We start from the raw sequence: 19,781 nt of genomic DNA, 5'->3' as shown, positions 1-19,781 counted from the left end.
TTTGATTTTATATAATATGATGTTCCCCAACAAGCTTACATAGGAAGGACAGGACTATATTGTTCAACAAGGAATTTCTTCTAAGAAGGCCTTCTTGTATTGTACCTGGTTAACATCTGAAAGATCACTTTCTGTGAAAAACGGCATAGATGCTCACATAGGGCTTCCTGATGACTCTTCGTTTGTGTTTATTTGGTTCTAAATAAACTTTCTCCATGACAGCTTCTAATGGTGATGAGGCCTCTTCAGCAATGAATTATTTTGTAATCAGTCATGTTGCAATCTGTCAGAAATGCTCAGTTTGTCCATCTGCTGGGTCATTTCCACTATATTATGGAGTCTGTTTGGAAAGATGGAAATTGGCCAGTTCATCCTGTTTTCTTCACTGATGTGTTAGTATCAGTACACAAAATGTGGTTGAGAAAAAATTTAGGTGAAATTCTTAAAATCTGAGATGGTTACATTTAGCCTACTTTTCAGTTAAGAAAGTGATTCATATTTATTTCCAGTGGCTAAAACCCAACACTACGTTAAGTCTAACTAAAGCTCTCTCAAATTGCTAACTTGATAGTTACTATAAGTAGCATAATTAGGAATTCTACAGTGATTTCTTTTTGACTATGTTTTTTTCAACTATGCTTAATCCTGCTCTTAGCACCCCTGTTTGTTTAAAAGTTGTGGAATTTAAAAGGAGCTACGTTGGGGCCTCCTATCTCCCATCTCATGAAATCAATGTAAGATTGCTTCATTTCCAAAGTCCACCTGGGTTCAGACCTTTCCATATTCTCCTGCAGATTCTCAGAGTTTTAGACCTTTCCATATTCTCCTGCAGATTCTCCTTCTTCCTCTAATTCTTGATCCAGGTGCACATTCTATTTTACCTTGAAGAATCGAATCTCTTCACCAGTTATCACAGGGTTTCTCTTTCTAAGAATTTAGGCTTTGTGGGAGAGTTAAAGGTTTCAGGGAGGAGTCATAGCCTTCCACCATTTCTCTGGCTTCTTTCTCTCCTCTCCTATTCTTTCCTATCTTTCAGGAACAAAGCCAGTTTCTCTTCTTGCCTTATATATAGCATTTTAGTAGGCTAATATGCATGATCTAACCTGTGGTAGAGGCTACTACTAATCCCTGTATTTGTTCGTCCCTTCCTCCATAGTGTTAGTAGAATATTTGAATGCCAAGGTAACAATACATCTCCTAGCTTCCTGTATAGCCAGGTATAATCGTATGACCATCACTAGCCAATGTGATGTAAGCAAGAACTGAAGTATATGCCATCTGGGTTTTCCCCCTGAAAGGAATGAGCCTGCCCTCCTTTTCACTTTCCCTCTTCCTTCTGGTTGGGATGTGAAGGTGGTGGTAAGAATCATCTTGAACTATGCCGATAAGAGCGTCAGGAATAGTAGAACAACCAGATGTACTGACATGTTGCCTGTCCTTGACTGACTATGCCTTGAGAGACGGATAAGCATTTACCTTTTCTTTCTTTCTTTCTTTCTTTCTTTCTTTCTTTCTTTCTTTCTTTCTTTCTTTCTTTCTTTCAGAGAGAGAGAGCATGAGCAGGGGAAGGAGCAGAGCAAGAGGAAGAAGCAGACTCCCCACTTAGCAGGAAGTCCAACGCAGAGCTCGATTCTAGGACCCTGAAATCATGACCTGAGCCAAAGGCAGATGCTTAACTGCCTGAGCCACCCAGGTGCCCCTATCTTCTTTTTAATACACTTATATTTTGGGTTTCTGTTTCTGCAGCTGAGTCTATATTCTAATCCATGCAATGCCCTTCAAGCTCCCTCCCTTCTCACCAAGGCGTTTTTTAAGAATACTAAGAGGAACTCTGATGAACCAAATTTTCTCCTCTTCTTATTTATATGTGAAACTTCCTGTACAAGGGGAAGATGAGTGTTATTTCTTTAAGTAGATGTATGAGAGTGAAGGCACTTCACGTGGAAGAAAATTTCATGAGGAAATATTCAGGAAAATGCAAAGAATTTCTAGGGAATAAAAACATGTGCAGTTTGGGGGGCACATAGGGGAATTCTGGAAAGCAAAGCTGGAAATGTGACTTGGCTGGGTTAAGTTAATGGAGGCATGCATCTGTTCATCTTTGCTGCTTTGCCATGTAACAACACCCCCGCCCCCAAACACAACTTTTAGCGTGTTAAAACAATTATTTACTCACTACTTAATGGGTCTGCAATTGGAGCTGGCAGCAGTTGGTTAGTTTTTCAGCTGTTTTCCTACTCATGCAGCTGAAGTCAGCTAGAAGATCAGCTGGGATTGGATGGCCTCATTCACATGTCTAGTTGATAGGTTGATGGCTCATGTGCACATGCTCAGTTCTCCATGTTGTCAAATCAGCTGTCTACCTTGGGCTTGATAGCTTGGGCTGCTAGATAGCAGCTGTATTCCAAGAGGAACAAAGAAGGCAAGACCCAATGCTCATATAATTTGTTTTACATTAGTAAGTCTCCAATTGTTTTACATTAGTAAGCCTCCAATTGTTTTACATTAGTAAGTCACTAACTGAGCCCATATATGAGTTAGAAGAAGACGTCACCTCTTGATGGGAAGAACTGTAAATTACCAGAGGACAGTATTTTGCAATCTTCTTGGACCTTGGATACTAAGCTAAGAAATTTGGACTTTTAATTGGTAGAGAGTGAGGAAGGAAGGGCACAGACTTAGAGATCAACCCTAGATGTAGCCAAAAACTGTATTTTTGATAATAGTCTTTATTTTTTTTAGAACAGTTTTAGATTTATAGAAAAATGAAGATGATACAGAGTCCCCATATGTCCATCTTATAACTATAGTATATTTGTTAAAATTAATGAACTAATATTGATACATTTTTATTAGCTAATACATACTTTATGTAGATTTCTTTTTTTTATAATTTTATCTCATTTTATTTCATCATGATAAGTGCATTCTTTAATCTCCATCCCCTGTTTCACCCATCCCCCCACCTATCTCCCCTCTGGTAAAGGGGAGGTAGGTTACCAGCTTGTTCTGGTTAACAGATGGTTATTTGTTCCCTATAGTTAAGAGTCTGTTTCTTGGTTTGTTTCTCTCTCTTTTGTCTTTTCCTTTGCTCATTTGTTTCTTAAATTCCACATATGAATGAAATCATATGGTATTTGTCTTTCTCTGACTGACTTATTTCCCTTAGCATTATACTCTCTAGTTCCACCCACATTGTTGCAAATAGCAAGATTTCATTCTTTCTTATGTCTGAATTATGTATATATGGTGGAATATATACCACACCTTCTTTATCCATTCATCTATCGATGGTCACTTAGGCTGCTTCTGTAGTCTGGCTATTGTAAATAATGCTGCAATAAACAGGGATGCATGTATCCCTTTGAATTAGTGTCTTTGTATTTGTTGGGTAAATACCCAATAGTGCAATTATTAGATCATAGGGTAGTTCTATTTTTAATTTTTTGAAGAAACTCCATACTGTTTTCCACTGTGGCTGCACCAGTTTGCTTTCCCACCAAGAGTGCACCAGGGTTCCTTTTCCTCCACATCCTCGCCAACACCTGTTGTCTCTTGTGTTGTTGATTTTAGCCATTCTGGCAGTTGCGAGGTGATATCTCCATGGCATTTTGATTTGCACTTCCCTGATGGTAAGTGGTAATGAACATCTTTTCATATATCTGTTGACTAGCCATGTGTCTTCTGTGGAAAAATTTCTGTTCATGTCTTCTGCTCATTTCTTGACTGGATTATTTGTTCTTTGGGTGTTGAGTTATATCAGTTCTTTATTTTGGATACTAACCCTTTATTGGATTTGTCATTTGCAAATATCTTCTCCCATTCAGTAGGTTTCCTTTTAGTTGTGTTGATTTTTTCCTTCACTGTACAGAAATTTGTGTTTTGATGTAGTCCCAAAAGTTTATTTTTGCTTTTATTTCCATTGTCTGAGGAGACCTATCTAGAAAAATGTTGCTTTGGCCGATGTCTGAGACATTACCACCTGTGCTCTCTTCTAGGATTTTTATGGTTTGAGGTCTCACAGTTAGGTCTTTCATCCCTTTTGAGTTTATTTTTGTGTATGGTGAAAGAAGGTGGTCTACTTTCATTCTTTTGCATGTGGCTGTCCAGTTTTCCCAACATTATTTGTTGGAGACACTGTCTTTTTCCCATTGGATATTCATTCCCCCTTTGTCGAAGATTAATTGACCATATAATTGTGGGCTTATTTCTGGGTTTTCTATTCTGTTCTATTGATCTATGTGTCTATTTTTATGCCCATACGAGGCTGGTTTGATTACTGTAGCTTTTCATAGACCTTGAAGAGTGGAATTGTGATACCTCCAGTTTTGTTTTTCTTTTTCAAGATTGTTGTGGCTGTTCAGGGTCTTTGTGTTTCCATACAAATTTTAGGATTGTTTGTTCTAGTTCTGTGAAAAATGCTGTTAGTATTTAGATAGGGATTGCATTAAATCTGTAGATTGCTTTGGGCAGTATAGACATTTTAACAATATTTGTTAACAATATTTGTTAACAATATTTGTTCTTCCAACCCATGAGCATGGAAAGTCTTTCCATTTCTTTGTGTCATCTTGAATTTCTTTCATCAGTGTTTTATAATTTTCAGAGTACAGGTCTTTAACTTCTTTGGTTAGGTTTATTCTTAAGTATTTTACTGTTTTTGGTGTAATTGTAAATGGGATTGTTTTTTTAATTTCTCTTTCTGCTGCTTCATTATTGGTGTATAGAAATACAACAGATTTCTATACATTGATTTTTTATCCTGTGACTTTACTGAATTTGTGTATCAGTTCTAGCAGTTTTTTGGTGAAGTCTTCCAGGTTTTCTGTAGTAACATGTCATCTGCACATAGTGAAAGTTTTGCTTCTTCCTTACTAATTTTGATGCCTTTTATTTCTTTATGTTGTCTGATTACTGTGGCTAGGACTTCCAGTCCTGTGTTGAACAGCAGTGGTGAGAATGGACGTCCTTGTCTTTTCCTGACTTTAGAGGAAAAGCTCTTACTTTTCCCCCATTAAGGATGATGTTAGCTGTGGGTTTTCACACATGGCTTTATTGTATTGAGATATGTTTCCTCCAAACCTACTTTGTTGAGGGTTTTATCAAGAATGGATGTTGTACTTTGTCAAATGCTTATTCTGTGTCTATTGAAATGATCATATGGTTCTTATCCTTTCTTTTATTGACGTGATGTATCATGTTAATTGATTTGTGAATATTGAAACACCCTTGCAACCCAGGAATAGATCCCAATTGATCTTGGTGAATTTTTTTTTTTTTTAATGTATTGTTGGATTTGGTTTGCTAGTATTTTGTTGAGGATTTTTGCATATAGGCTTATTGGAGTTAATGACCTGTAGTTCTTTTTTTGTGTGTGTGTGGTGTCTTTATCTAGTTTTGGTATCAAAGTAATACTGGCCTCATAGAATGAATTTGGTAGTTTTCCTTCCATTTCTATTTTTTGGAATAGTTCGAGGAGAACGGTGTTAACTCTTCCTTAAATATTTGGTAGAATTCACCTGGGAAGCTGTCTGGTCCTGGATTTTTGTTTGTTGGAAGTTTTTTGATTACTAATTCAGTTACATTGCTAGTAATTGATCTGTTCAAAATTTCTATTTCTTCCACTTTAGTTTTGGTAGATATATGTTTCTAGGAATTTATCCATTTCTTTGAAGTCGTCCAGTTTGTTGGCAATATGTGCTTTCATAGTACTCTGTGGTGATGGTTGTTATTTCTCCTCTTCCATTTGTGATTTTATTTATTTGGGTCCTCCCTCTCTTTTGTTTTTGTTTTTTGTTTTTGATTAGTCTTGCTAGAGGTTTATCAATTTTGTTGATCTTTTTAAAGGACCAGCTCCTGCTTTCATTGATCTGTTCTTTTTTTTTTTTTTTTTTTAGTTTCTACATCATTTATTTCTGCTCTAATCTTTATTATTTCCTTCTTTTTGCTGGGTTTTATTGTTTGGGTTTTGTTTGTACTTTTTCTAGCTTCTCTAGGTATAAAGTTAGGTTGTTCATTTGAGGTTTTTCTTGCTTCGTGAGGTAGACCTGTATTGCTATAAACTACTCTCTTAGAACCACTTTTGCTGCATCCCAAAGATTTTGGACCATTGTGTTTTCATTTTCATTTGTTCCCATGTAATTTTTTATTTCTTCTTTTATTTCTTGGTTGACTCATTCATTGTTTAGTAACACGTTATTTAATATCCATGTATTTGTGCTCTTTCCAGACTTTTTCTTGTGGTTGATTCCTAGTTTCATAGCATTGTGGTCAGAAAAGATGCATGGTATGACTTTGATTTTTTTTGTATTTGTTGAAACTTGTATTGTGGCTTAATATGTGATCCATTTTGGAGAACATTCCATGTGCACTTGAAAAGAATGTGTATTCTGCTGTTTTAGGATGGAATGTTCAGAATATGTTTGTTAAATCCCTCTGGTCCAGTGTGTCATTCAAAGCTGGTGTTTCCTTGTGGATTTTCTGTATGGATGATCTGTCCATCAATGTAAATGGGTGTTAAAGTCCCCTACTATTATTGTATTACTGCTGATTATTTCTTTTATGTTTGTCATTAAGTATTTTATGTATTTGGGTGTTCCTGTATTGGGTACAATAAATATTTACAATTGTTATATCCTCTTGTTGGATTGTCTCTTTTATTATTTATTATTATATAGTGTCCTTTTTTGTCTCTTGTTACAGTCTTTGTTTCAAAGTCTATCTTGTCCAATGTAAGTATTGCTACCCTGGCTTTCTTTTGACACCCATTTGCATGATAAATGTTTTTTCCTCACTTTCCATCTACAGGAGTCTTTTGGACTGAAATGAGTACCTTGTATGCAGCATATAGATGGGTCTTGTATTTTAATCTACTCTGTCACCTTATGTCTTTTGATTGGAGAATTTAGTCTATTTTCATCCAAAGCAATTATTGATATATATGTATTTGTTGCCATTTTGTTACTTGTTTTGTGGTGGTTTCTATAGATTTTCTCTGATCCTTTCTTCTCTTGCTTTCTTTCGTGGTTTATTGGTTTTCTTTAATGATATACTTGGATTCCTTTTTTTTTTCTGTGCATATATATTACTGGCTTTTATTTGTGGTTACCATTAGGTTTGTATATAACATCTTCTGCATGTAGCAATCTATATTAAGATGACCATCCCTTAAGCTTAAGCCCACTCTTTACTCCTTTCCCCCATGTTTTAGTATATGTTGTCATATTTTACATCCTTTTATTTTATGAATCCCTTTACTAATTTTTATAGAAATACTTATTTTTACTGCTTTTGTGTGTGTGTGTGTGTGTGTGTGTGTGTGTATACTTTTCGTACTCTTATTTATGCTTTTTGCTTTCCACTCAAAGCGTCCCCTTTAATATTTGTTATAGGCCTGGGTTAATGGTCTTGAACTTCTTTAGTTTTTATTTGTCTGAGAAACTCTTTACCTCTCCTATTCTGGATGATAGCCTTGCTGGATAGAGCCTCAGGGAATGTCTACTATGTGTGTCGCGTGTGTTCTCTGCTGATTCTTGACCTCTTTTTCCTTCAGTCTGGTTGTCTGCAGAGGTTCTCTTTGCCTATTGTGGGCAGTGTTTGGTTGCCAGCAGAAGTCGAGTGTGTGGTTGTCTGCTTGTGAAATGAGACCTGCCCCTGCTGCTGCTGGAACTGAGGTCCTGCAAGACATGTGGGCTGGGAGATGTGGTGTTAGCAGGGTTTGCACTGCTCCTCTGGGGCATGGGCCCGCAGCACTGGCACCGAGGCAAGCACGGGAAGGGGGGTGGGGGAGGGAAATGGAGCCTCCTGCTCCTTTGTTCCAGGAGGGGTCTCCTTGAGATCCCTGTCTCTCGGGGCCATGCTCTGAACTGAACAAATCACTTTCGCTCCCGTCTTCTGCGGGCATTTTTCAAGCTGCCAGTTCTAAGCTGTATCCGCTCAGCTTGTTTGTGGTGCTGCGTCTTAAGGGTGGGGACTCTACTTCCTAAAGCTCTCCTAGAGTTGAGCCCAGAAATTTTTTTTTTTTTTTTTTTTTTTTTTTTTAGAGTAAGCTCTACACCCAACATGGGGCAGGAACTCACGACCCCAAGATCAAGAGTTGCATGTTCTACTGACTGAGCCAGACAGGTGCCCTCAGCTCATCTATTTTTAAAGTTCCAGGCTTTAAGTCCTGCTTGTTGTAAGAACTCACAAAATGTGGCCCCTTTCGCTTTCAAAAGCAAATGTTAAGGGGATTCATCCTCTTCATTTGTTGGGTTCCCCAGTGTGAAAGTCTCTTTTTTGTCTTTTTCATGCCACGGGCTCCCTATCCACTACTGATGGCCCTGGTCCATTTTGCCCCCAGACCAGATCTTTATCCTTCCTACCTTCTTTTTAATTCTTTAAATTAAAAATATATATATATATTTTTTAAAAATTTAAGCAGCTTCATGCAAAGAGCAGAGCCCAACACAGGGCTTTTGAACTCACGATCCTGAGATCAAGACCTGAGCTGAAATCAAGATGCCTAACCAACTGAGCCACCTAGATAGCTTCCTTCCTACTGTCTTTGATGTTGCCTCTTCTCTACCCTTAGTTGTGGAGTTTGTTCTGCCAGTTTGCAGGTGGTTTGGGGGGTTATTTAAGCTGATAGGAGTGTCATCTAGTTATACCTGTGGGACGAGGTGAGCTTAGGATCCTCCTACTCTTCCATCTTCCCTGCAGACTCTAGATTTTTTATTAGACTTTACCTAATGTCCTTCTCCTGTTGCAAGATCCCATCCCAGGATGCCATATTACGTTTAGTTGTCATGTGTTCTTAGACTTCTTTTGGTTATGATATTTTCTTGGACTTTTCTTGTTTTTAATGACCTAGATTGTTTTGAGGAGTACTGATTAGGTATTTTGTAGGGTACCCCTCTTTTGGAATTTGTCTGATGTTTTTCTCGTGATTAGATTCAGATTATGGGTTTTTGGAAGGAAGATCACAAAGGTAAAGTGCCAGTTTCATCATATCATATCAGAGGTACACTGCTTTGCACTGTTAATGTGAATCTTGATCATTTGGTTAAGGTAGTTTTTATCAGGCCTCTCTACTGTAAAGTTTCTGTCCTGTGACACCCCCCTCCCCCACATACTCTGGAAGGAAGTTACCATGCTCAAACCACACATAAGGAGTAGATCATTATTCTCCCCCTTCTTGAGGGTAGAGTGTCTACATAAATTATTTGGAATTATACTCTACATGGGAGATTTATTTCTTCTTCCCCATTTATTCTAGTTGACCCTTAAACAATGTGGGGGTTAGGGGTGCACAATTGAAGATCCATGTATTTCTTTTGACTCCCCAGACACTTAGCTACTAATAGCCTACTATTGACCGATAACATAAATAATTGGTTAACACATATTTTGCATGTTATATGTATTATATATTGTATTTTTTATAGTAAAGTAAGCTAGAGAAAAGAAAATATTATTAAGAAGATCATAAGAAAAAAGTACTTTTGCAGTACTGTACTGTATTTATGAAAGAAAAATCCACATGTAAGTGGACCCATGCAGTTCAAACCTATATTATTCAAGGGTCAACTGTAATTTATTCAATAGTTTATATGTATCAGTATGGACTCATGAACATTTATCATACACTCTGGGTTGTAATTTAATACTAATCTTTATTTTCTTGCTCAAGTTGTTTCAGCTTTGATGACTAGGAGCTCTTTGAGTTGGCATGCCCCTGTCAACATAGGCCGATATTGCCTGGGCTGCACAAATATCAGGAGCAGATTGCATAAGGCATGGGAGGCAGAAAGAGAAGTTTGCATGAGGACAACTGAAGGGTGGTGGGCATTAAGTTAAGGCTTAACCCTCTTTCTTTTGAATTGGAGAGAATAAGAAGAATTATTCTGCTATAGCAGATTTCAAGGTTGAAGCTATCATCAGGGAAAAGCCAGATGTTGACTATGTTATTATAACCAAAAAATACTTCTAGAAAAGTTTGAAGGTGCATAGGGTTTTTACAGTTGAGCAGGGATGCAACAGAATGCAACAGGAGGAGATAATAAAGTGTCCTGCAGAGGTAGAGGACTGTGAAAGAGGGAGGGAGAAAGATGGAGATTTAGTTTCGTGAATCCAAAGGGTACTTATCCCATGTTGCAGTATCTCAATATGAGCCCCAAACAAGGGATTTGACAGTTAAATGAATGAATAAAAATATCTTTTGACAAATGGTAAATTAGCAACCAATAATTGCTTGCTCAAATAATTATTTGGGACAAGAATGAATGAAAAGCATATGCTGCCTGTTTGAGTTGTCAGTACTTAGATGAGCTGTTGACAAAAATGGAAGGATATTAAATTAGAAGCGTGAGCTTACATATTGCATCAGAGAGTACTGGAAACGCTGGCACTTTAAATATTCACATGAAAAGTCATAATGAGAATGACTTCTTACAATATGTGAAAAAGTTATATAATGATATATGGGTTGTATCATTATATTTTCTTAGGTTGGGAGGAAGGAAATTTGATGGTTCTCTCTTCCACCATACTCTACATTACCAAAATATTTTGGTACATGTGTCACTTTGGGTTTTCACTGGGGAAGAAATGGAAAGTAGGAATAGTGTTCTGAAAAGCAGAGACAGAATTACATTGAAGAAAAAGAATAACCTTTCTTACTTTTCATCTGTTATTTTCCCTTGCTTCTCCCCACCACCACTGGAGAACTAGATTTAGATGACCTATACCAAAAGAGATCAAAGATCTCTATGTGCCTTCTTTGAGCAGCACAATGAGAATAGAATCAGAAACTGAATTCAAACTCAACTTTGAAGACAGAAACATCTGAAATTTTTGAGATGAAGACTGGACAATTTAAAGTGACCCAAAATAACGTAATAGTTGTCTCCTGCAGGGAACAATCTTTATAAATCTGGGCCAGAAGTTTGCATCTCTTATTTAATGTTATCTTCTGTCATTTACTCTTACCTGTCCTTGGGCAGGTTAATTTCCACCAGAAACTTTTTTTATTCATGGTGTTCTGAAGACTTAAATATAATCTGTGTATATAGGATTTTCTCCCTGGTTTTATTTTTTATGCAAAATAGAAGCAATCTCAAATTAAGGAATAGTTGGCAGTACAGTATAGTCAATTTTTTTCCCTAAGCCATTTGAGAGTAAGTTGCTAATGTGATGTATCGTCACCCGTGATTACTTTTGTGTATATTTCCTATGGTGATATTTAGTGCAGGATGGTATTTAGAAATCAAGAACTGGGTACTAGGTGTAATTGTAACTATTGGGATGTTGCTGTTTCCAGGTCTCTCAGTGGATAGAAATTTATACATGTCTTCAGAAAGAGACGCATATAAGAATAGTTATGCAGCTTTATTCATAAAAGCTCAAAGCTGGAAATAGCACAAATATCTCCCAACAGGAGAGTGCATGAAAATGGTGGTGCATTCATACAATAAAATACTGCATAGCAAACATTTTTTAAGAAGGGAAAGAAAGAACAAATGATACATGCTATCACCTGGGTAAATCTCAAAATCATCATGTTGAATGAAAGAATCCAGATACAGCCAAGAACGCTCTGTATAAATCCATTTATATGAACTTCAAGAACATGCAAAACTAACCTATAGCAATTGACCAGAATGGTGGCTGCCTATATGGAATGGAATTGAGTGGGAACTGAAAGTAATTGGCTGCCATTATGGAAATATTTTATCTCTTCATTGGGCTATTGGTTCTACAGTGTGCCCATTGAACTGTACATGTAAGATTTGTGCATTTCACTGTATGTAAATTTAAAAAATTTAATTAAAAAATTAAATTAAAAAATTTAGTGGGGGGCTGACTCAGTTCAGCAGAGAGGATTTTATGCCTTATCTTGCTTGGCAACTGTTAATGTAAGTTTGAGCATGGAAGCCATGAGTTAAGAATGGCAGAATAGAAAGAGTTTAAGTTCTTCATGACTTTGTAGGACCACATAGCATTCGTAGACTGTGTAGTTCCAGAATATGTTTGTGTGTGTGTGTGTGTGTGTGTGTGTGTGTGTGCTTGTGAGAGAGATTGAGACCTAATAGGTTTAAGTCATTATAGTTGAGGCTTAGTTCCAGCAGCCTAAACCATTCCCTGACCTTCCCTGATCTCTTTTTCTCTCATCTTGTTTGGTTAGGAATACAGTATTTCTCAACCTAAATGTACTATCAATCCTGAGGGAGAATTAAATAGCTATTTCATATGACAGTAATTGCCTGTTCCTAATGCATGTTCCACAGAATGTTCATTTCACAGGAAGAGATTCCATATTAAAAAAAAAAAACAGATTAACCTTTTATATGCGAATCGTTAGAAATTATTGAGAATTTAAATTCCCACCAGGGGAACACCCTCTACTCATTTCGCAAATATTTCTTGGCCACCCAAGCTTTTTGTCAATGGTGCATCTGGCTGTATTGGATATGTTCGGAAACATCATCCTCCATCAGGTGTGCAACTTGGAAACAACACTTCTTGGGATTTGACCTTTTCCCCAACTACCCCTCCCCACTTCAACAGGATGTGTAGCTTGTTTCAATTTGCTGTCATCAACCAGTCCTACTTAAAGAATGTGTTTCCTACCTTGCCAGAACTCTAGAAAAGCTCCCCGAGACACAGTATTTTAATTTTTTAAAGTCTTCTTAGTGCAGAGGCCTTACATGTTCTGTCCTGCCTGCTCTGCCCTCCCCTTTCAGTTCCCTTGGCTCTCCTTAGTCCTGAGATCTGGGATCTAGAAACTTTGAAGATGCTATGCATGTGTATGGCCAAAGTGTAACAGATGGGGGTATGGAAGGTGCCCTCTGGGATGTTCAATGAGGCAGCCCCAGTTCTCCTTTGACTCTTCCGGGTCCCGCCTGCACCCTGTCTTCTGCCTGACCCTGTCTTCTGGGGCTCATAGTTCCTGAACTTTGATTTCTGTTTGCTTCTCTTATTTCTGACTCATCTTAGTTTTCTCATCCTTACTTTCATTTTAGAGATGTTTTTGAGCTTCTGACAGGTTGGTCTGGGAACTGACTATGGCTAAAATCAACTGGTATTCCTGTATCCAAGTACCCGAGTATTAACGCTTCTCAGTTACCTCCCCTTCCCTCACAGATGCACTCCTGCTTGAAACAGTCTTTTGCCCACATGACAATTTGGAGACATGTGAAGAAAGACTAACTAAAGAAGAATTTTTAAAATTCAGGATTACTCTGTGTTGTGAATATTTGAAGGTAAAGACTCCATTCCTCCTCGGTCAGACTTTAGATTGTCTGTTGAGAATTAAAGTTTAAAAGGATCACAGGACAGAATAGCAATATCTTTCTCTAAAGGGAAAGAATGATGGCTCAACAGGTAACGTTGAACTGTAACCTGATTGAATATATTTAGTAACCAAAGAAAATAGTGTGATTCAGATGGTGGGGGACCTTGGCTAGCCCTGAAATTTCAGAAAAAGAAAGATCACAGGGGCAAAGATTGACTATACCTAGGGACAAGAGACCTTGACCTGGAGGGAGCATAGAACTGACACTGCTCATTCTGAGGTTATGATCACCAAGAAACCTTTTGATAATAGTTCAGCTGCCCATACAGTGGTCCTGTAGGTAAAGAATGCATGGGCCATAGCAGTGAGTGGCAGTGAACACCTTTCTTTGTGAATTAATATACTTGAAATTGAGTTTAGATATCAGTCTTTGTGAGCTGGATTAGTGGAATGCTGCGTGGTGAATTGAGACATCAGGTTCAGGAGCTTTCGAGGCTCTCGAGCCAAGCCTGTGAGGGATTTATCAAGGCAATGCCAGCCTGGTAGGAGCTGAATGTGTAGCTCGTCCCTCTTCCCTAGTCATCTTTCCTCCAACCATGGCCATGTAGGTGAGCACATTTTCTTCAGATTTCTAGCCTATTTAACTCAGATTGATCAAGTGTGTCAATATTAGTGACATGTTAATACCTATGTACTTTTCACCGTTTCCTCCTGCTTCCAATTTGGGGTGAAAGTATCAACAGGAAACAGAGGGATATTATGACCCCACATGGGAAATTAGATAAAAGAAAGGATTTCCTGACAGGTGTGCTTTGAAAGTTTTGTTTCTTTTTAATTTTTATTTTAATGTAATTTTATTTATTTATTTACTTTAAGAAAAGAGTTCAGATGCCAGTTTGGCTGAAATTGCTCTTCTTCTTTTTCTTCTTCTTTTTTTCCTTGTAAAAAGAAGCTGGCTCTGATGATACCACTCTGTTTTGTCCAGCCCAACAGATCCTAAAATGTATTGTTCCACTTGATATTAAAAGTATATTCTGAGCAAGGATCTGTGGTAGTTCCTATTTAGGTTTGGGGGTTGGGTTTTCTCTCACAAAGTTAGGTGAGAAAGGAAATCAATATGTTTATTTATTTAATTTAGGCAACCTCCTCTGAATTTTGCTAAATTTCTGACTCCATGTTGATAAGAGAAACCTGGGTAATTTCCTTTTATCTCAGCCTTTCTCCATGGAAACATCTGAATCAACATGTGTAACGGTTTTAATGGCTGTGATGTGGATTACCACCCACTCGCTCTCTTCAGTGTCATAATCTGTGCTGTTTCTAGATTGCCGAAGTAATTAGTGGGGCTATGTTGCTGTACTAGTCAATGACATTTTATGAGTATGATTAAATTGTGTGGGCTTCTGTTTCCCATAATCTAAGTGTAAAATAAAGTATTTGATGGATTAAATCATTAATGATTATTATTTGGATATTTGAAAGAATCACATTCCAACTCACATGGGAAAATACATTTAGGTTATGCTCAGAAATGAGTTAAGTGAAACTCTCAAACATTAATACGAGAAAGAAATCCATGTGGGACAACTGCAAGAACAGATAGACTTCAATTTTTTTAATGTTGAGAAAGTTAAACTTTCCATGTCAAGTAGCAGTCATTCAGTGGTAACAAATTGTCACAAATTATTTTTGTTATACTAGGATCAAGAAAGCTCACTAGGCAGAAACTGGGCTAGGGCCTGCCCACTGCACTTTCTGGCCTGCCCCCAGACACATGCATTGTATACTATCAGTCCTAAGGGTATGGCATTTCGTTTACATTCAATATTATGTTAGTTACTTTGAAAATTATCTATGCCAGAACTTTAAATTTTAACTCAAGCATTTAACTAATGGACAAAATTTACTGGAAAAAATAAGTAAAATAGATGATAAAAACAATAAAGAAGAAGCATTTTATTTCAGTAATTTGTACATAGCAGTAAATGTAGCATTATCTTTATGTACTCTTACCTTTCAGAGTAAAATAAAAATAAATTAAATGGGACTTTCCTGGAAATATAGACAAATCAATTTGTAGCTGTTTACTAGTTCAATATCAAGTGAGATAATTAATTAAAATTAGAACATTTAGCACATTAGAATAATTAGCCCATTAGAAAGATTCTATTTGGGCAAGACAAAAGACTAAAAAAGAGGCTGAATACAATGAACAAGTGAATGTGAAGGATATATTTTTGTTGACTTTATCTTGTTCTTTGTTTTTTAAAAAAGTGATAAGGAATAATCTCAGACCCCTCAGATATGGCAGTAGGGAATGATTTATTCTTACATTCATTTAGCAATGTCCTACTGCTGAAATGACAGTCTTAATAAAAATAGAATGAATGCTTCGAGGAAAAATATTTAACAAGAATATTTTGATCACCTATTATGAGAAAGACATTGCTGCAGTTCTTAGGCGTATAAGATGATAAAAGACAGTATGACTCCGTAAGGTATCACCATTTTCAGTATAAACTTGGGTTTATTTGTGATAATCCACACTTGGTTTCCACATCTCATCTTGGACTCAAGGTACTTGCTGGGGACCCAGGTACACTGTGCAGCTTTACTTGTTTTTGAACAACGGCAGAAATAGTCTTACCTGACACAGCGGGGAGGGTATAATTGGTTGGCTAATCAACAATGTGGCTAAAACCTAGAATCTTTTAAATTTTTTTCTTTTCCTTTTTTTTCAGGGACTCTTTAAAAATTAATATATTAAATGTGTAATTCAAACTTAAAACATAAATATGTATACTTCTGTCAAGTTTTTGGAATAGAGTTATGACTTTTTTTTCACGTGGGTCTCATGATTGGGGTTCTGTAATCTCATTTATACATGATGTATACACACAATAGTTATCATTTGTGATTCTCAGTTTTGTTTCCTGAAAATGGGATGGAAACTTGAAAATACTTGTGAAGTGTACTGTGAGAAAGTTCCTCTGTTTTTAAGATTTGTTCACCTATCTTTTGGCGTGCCTGCTCAACTTGTAATTCAAAGACAATAGTTGTTAGAGGTCCACCTTTGTTGAGTCACTAAAGTGAATGAGACAGTGTAATTCTATTACTTAGCATTTCTTAAAATATTTAACTTAATTTTTATTAAAACAACTTTGCCTTTTTCACTTATATTTAATTGATTTTTGTGATATTCATCTGAGTCATGTATTTACAGTAATAAGCTCAACGGGAATAAACAGGTTTGAGCAAACCGGACTGACTTGATGGCAACATAATTCAACTGATGGGAAGAGAAGTGTGTGGGCATAAAGAAGGAGAGTATTAGCGATGATTGTATAGTGTGACAAGGGTCTCAGTAGGTATGTTTTAAAGAAGATTATAGAAGAAATGGAGAGTGTTAGTTTTCCAGCAGGGCACTTACTTGCATTATGGTTAAAGTTACAACTGCAGGGGTACCTGGGTGGCTTAGTGAGTTAAGCCTCTGCCTTTGGCTCAAGTCATGATCGCAGGGTCCTGGGATTGAGCCCTGCATCAGACTCTCTGCTCAGCCTCTCCCTCATGCTCTCTCTCTCTCAAATAAATAAATAAATAAATAAATAAATAAAATTCTAATAAAAATAAAAAAAAATAAGAAGATACAAGTGCTGGGTAGACTCATCATGTAGGTGTGGTAGTGTGGTCTTGAGACTTTGTTATGTAATGTTGAGGGACACTCTACACATGGTTATTTTTTGTTTTTGTTTTTTTAGAGAGAGAAAGGCAGGGGAGGGGAATAGAAAGAATCTTAAACAGGCTTCATGCACAGCACAGAGCCTGACATTGGGCTTGATCTCAGGACCCTGAGATCATGAAGTGAGCCAAAATCAAGGGTCGGATGCTTAAACAACTGAGCCACCCACATGCCCCTCCGCATGTGGTTTTATTTTTTATTTATTTATTTATTTTTTAAAGATTTTATTTATTTATTTGACAGAGATAGAGACAGCCAGCGAGAGAGGGAACACAAGCAGGGGGAGTGGGAGAGGAAGAAGCAGGCTCATAACGGAGGAGCCTGATGTGGGGCTCGATCCCATAACGCTGGAATCACGCCCTGAGCCGAAGGCAGATGCTTAACCGCTGTGCCACCCAGGCGCCCCCACATGTGGTTTTATCAGGGCTCTTCACTCATCAGTGATTCTCTTGGCTTTTTCTTCTTCTGTGTCTTGGTTCTATCCTCAGGCTGACTCCCCTTATGATAGAAAAACAGCTGCAGTTGTAGTCCTACCATCTACATACCCCCACTGATCAGAAGGATTCAAAGTATCTCTTCAGGTAGCTTCAGGAGGAAAGTAAGGACGCTCTCTTCCCAAAAGCTTCCAGCAAACATCTCTTTTTTCATTGATATAAATTGCATCATGGGTCCTTCCCAGAATGAATTACTGTGACCAGCTGATGCGGTGTGCTGTTTGGCTTAAACCCATCACTGTATATGCATGAAACATATGGAATGAATGAGAGAGGTAAGAAACTGGAATGAAAACTGCGGTTCTATAAGAGGAGAAAGAAGGGGGAGATGTCCACTATAGGCTGCAAACCCAGTCTATAAATTCCTTAATATGGTGATCAATTTAATCAAGTATCATCCTTGAACTTACAGGCGTTATTTTTTACAGTAGGGAGAAGTCATCTAAAATATTTTTCTTTTTCTTATTATTATTGATGTGAAGTAGTGTTGGAGTGTACCGGAGATAGATATACACATTACATTGAATAATGTGAATTATTTCATTCGGTGTCTCAGAGGAGAACATGGCTTAGTGGCTAAGAACACGGGCTCCAGAGACACTGGATTCATATCCAGAATATTGCACTGTTGTAATATGACTACCTCTGTGACCTTAGACAAGTTTTGTAACATAAGACCTCAATTTCTTCATCTAGGAAATATAAAGCATCATAAAGTTGTGGGGATTAAATAACCCATATAACACACTTAGTACAGTATCTGGCTGCACTTCTAAATGTTATTTTTGCCAGGGTCTAATCAGAATTGGTGTCCTCATTACCATTTTGCTACCTGGAAGTCTTCAGGGGCTCTGGAATCAAACCTCATGCTGAATCTTTGAAAGAAGCTTATATAACTTGAAAATCCATCTTGTTTATTTTTCTGAGTGAAATGATAAATTCACCACTTTTCTTGCTCACAATATATATGTAAGAGTGAAAGGAACTATAACAACATAAAACAGCAATGTTGAGCTATAAAGGCTGGGCAGAAACGAGTAGACTTAAAGTCAGTAGAGGCAAAAATCAATCTATGGTGTTAGAAGATAGGGTATGGATTAGTCTTGGTGGGTAGGAATTCAGTGACTGCAGTGGGTTTGAGGGGAGACTTCTGGGCTGGTCGTAATGTGCTGTATCTTGATTTGGATGTTGGTTATAAAGTATGTCCATTTAATGAAATTTATTTAGTTGTATGCTTGTGATTTGTCCATGTTTCTTCCTTCCTTCCTTCCTTCCTTCCTTCCTTCCTTCCTTCCTTCCTTCCTTTCTCTCTCTCTTTTTTTTTTTTTTTGTTATACTTATCAGAAAGGTAAAAGTGAACATGCCTGACTTTCTTTGGATCAAGAAATATAGCTCCTTACCTTTTGTCCAGACTAAAAGCCATGCAAAGATAAGCCAATAGGAACCTATTTCTTTGGAGGAAATATGACCTTACAAGGACAGTCTCTCCCATGATTCCATGGTATGAAGGGCCAGCTCCTGAGATGAGTGATTCATATGTGAGAAGAGACATTTCCTGGGAGAGTGGAACTTGAATGACCAAACCTTTCTCTTTTGAGGTCTAATGTTATAAAAATCTTTTAAATGGGTGGTGTTGGTCCTAATGGAAGACCATTGTCAGAATGTCCTTAAAGTCCCCCAGTAGATTGCTAAAGATTGGGGAAGGAGGAGAATAGTCTGCTAATGGAAGTCTGGAGGTTCACGAATGTAGAACACATCTGTTCTGGAACATGTGGGCCATGCTAACTTAAGCCAATCTGTACATCTCATCCTTCCAACCACCGTGATTGTTTCAGACATGGGTGGAAAACCAGATCAGAACAATGATATCTAAGGTCGCACTTGCTGAGCTATCTTGTTAAAAGAAAGGTAAAGAAAAAAATTCAATTGTGGAAAATGGCAGAGAAGACATCTTTTTTGTCCTAAATGTTGAGGTATAGCATGTAAAGTTGGTTTTATTGTATCTGTATTACTGTCACCAGCAGGGAAACCATGAGGCTTCCCTGGAAGGCCATTATATATACAGATCCTGAGGATGAAGCCTATGTTACGAAAGGCAGAGAGGAGAGATGGAGTGAAAACTGAGTCCTTGATAACATAGACTCCTTTATTACTAAAGCCAATTTGAGTAGGTTTTTATCTCATAATATACTGATTGTTCAATGGATTCAAGAATTTGATTATTTTAAGAATGCATGTAATACAGTTTTACCTAATTTAACGTGTATATAAATAT

General features: G+C 37.3%; 1 protein-coding gene across 6 annotated transcripts in view; it reads left to right on the top strand.

Annotated features, from left to right (window-relative positions):
- Positions 1-19,781, top strand: part of ELAPOR2 (endosome-lysosome associated apoptosis and autophagy regulator family member 2) — a 251,430-nt gene that overhangs the window by 14,552 nt on the left and 217,097 nt on the right. For 4 of the 6 annotated variants that reach the window (XM_057304430.1, XM_057304429.1, XM_057304434.1 and 1 more), the window contains exon 2: positions 1,545-1,693. The exons of the other annotated variants lie outside the window; for them this stretch is intronic. Coding sequence is in view for 1 of the 4 variants with exons in the window: in XM_057304429.1 (XP_057160412.1) it covers positions 1,669-1,693 (25 nt within the window). In the remaining 3 variants the exon portion in view is untranslated. The remainder of the gene's footprint in view (positions 1-1,544; positions 1,694-19,781) is intronic. 6 annotated transcript variants of the gene reach the window in all.

Source organism: Ursus arctos, unplaced genomic scaffold (assembly GCF_023065955.2).
Source record: "Ursus arctos isolate Adak ecotype North America unplaced genomic scaffold, UrsArc2.0 scaffold_3, whole genome shotgun sequence".
NCBI classification, from domain to species: Eukaryota; Metazoa; Chordata; class Mammalia; order Carnivora; family Ursidae; genus Ursus; species Ursus arctos.
This window is presented reverse-complemented; position numbering and strand designations above follow the sequence as displayed.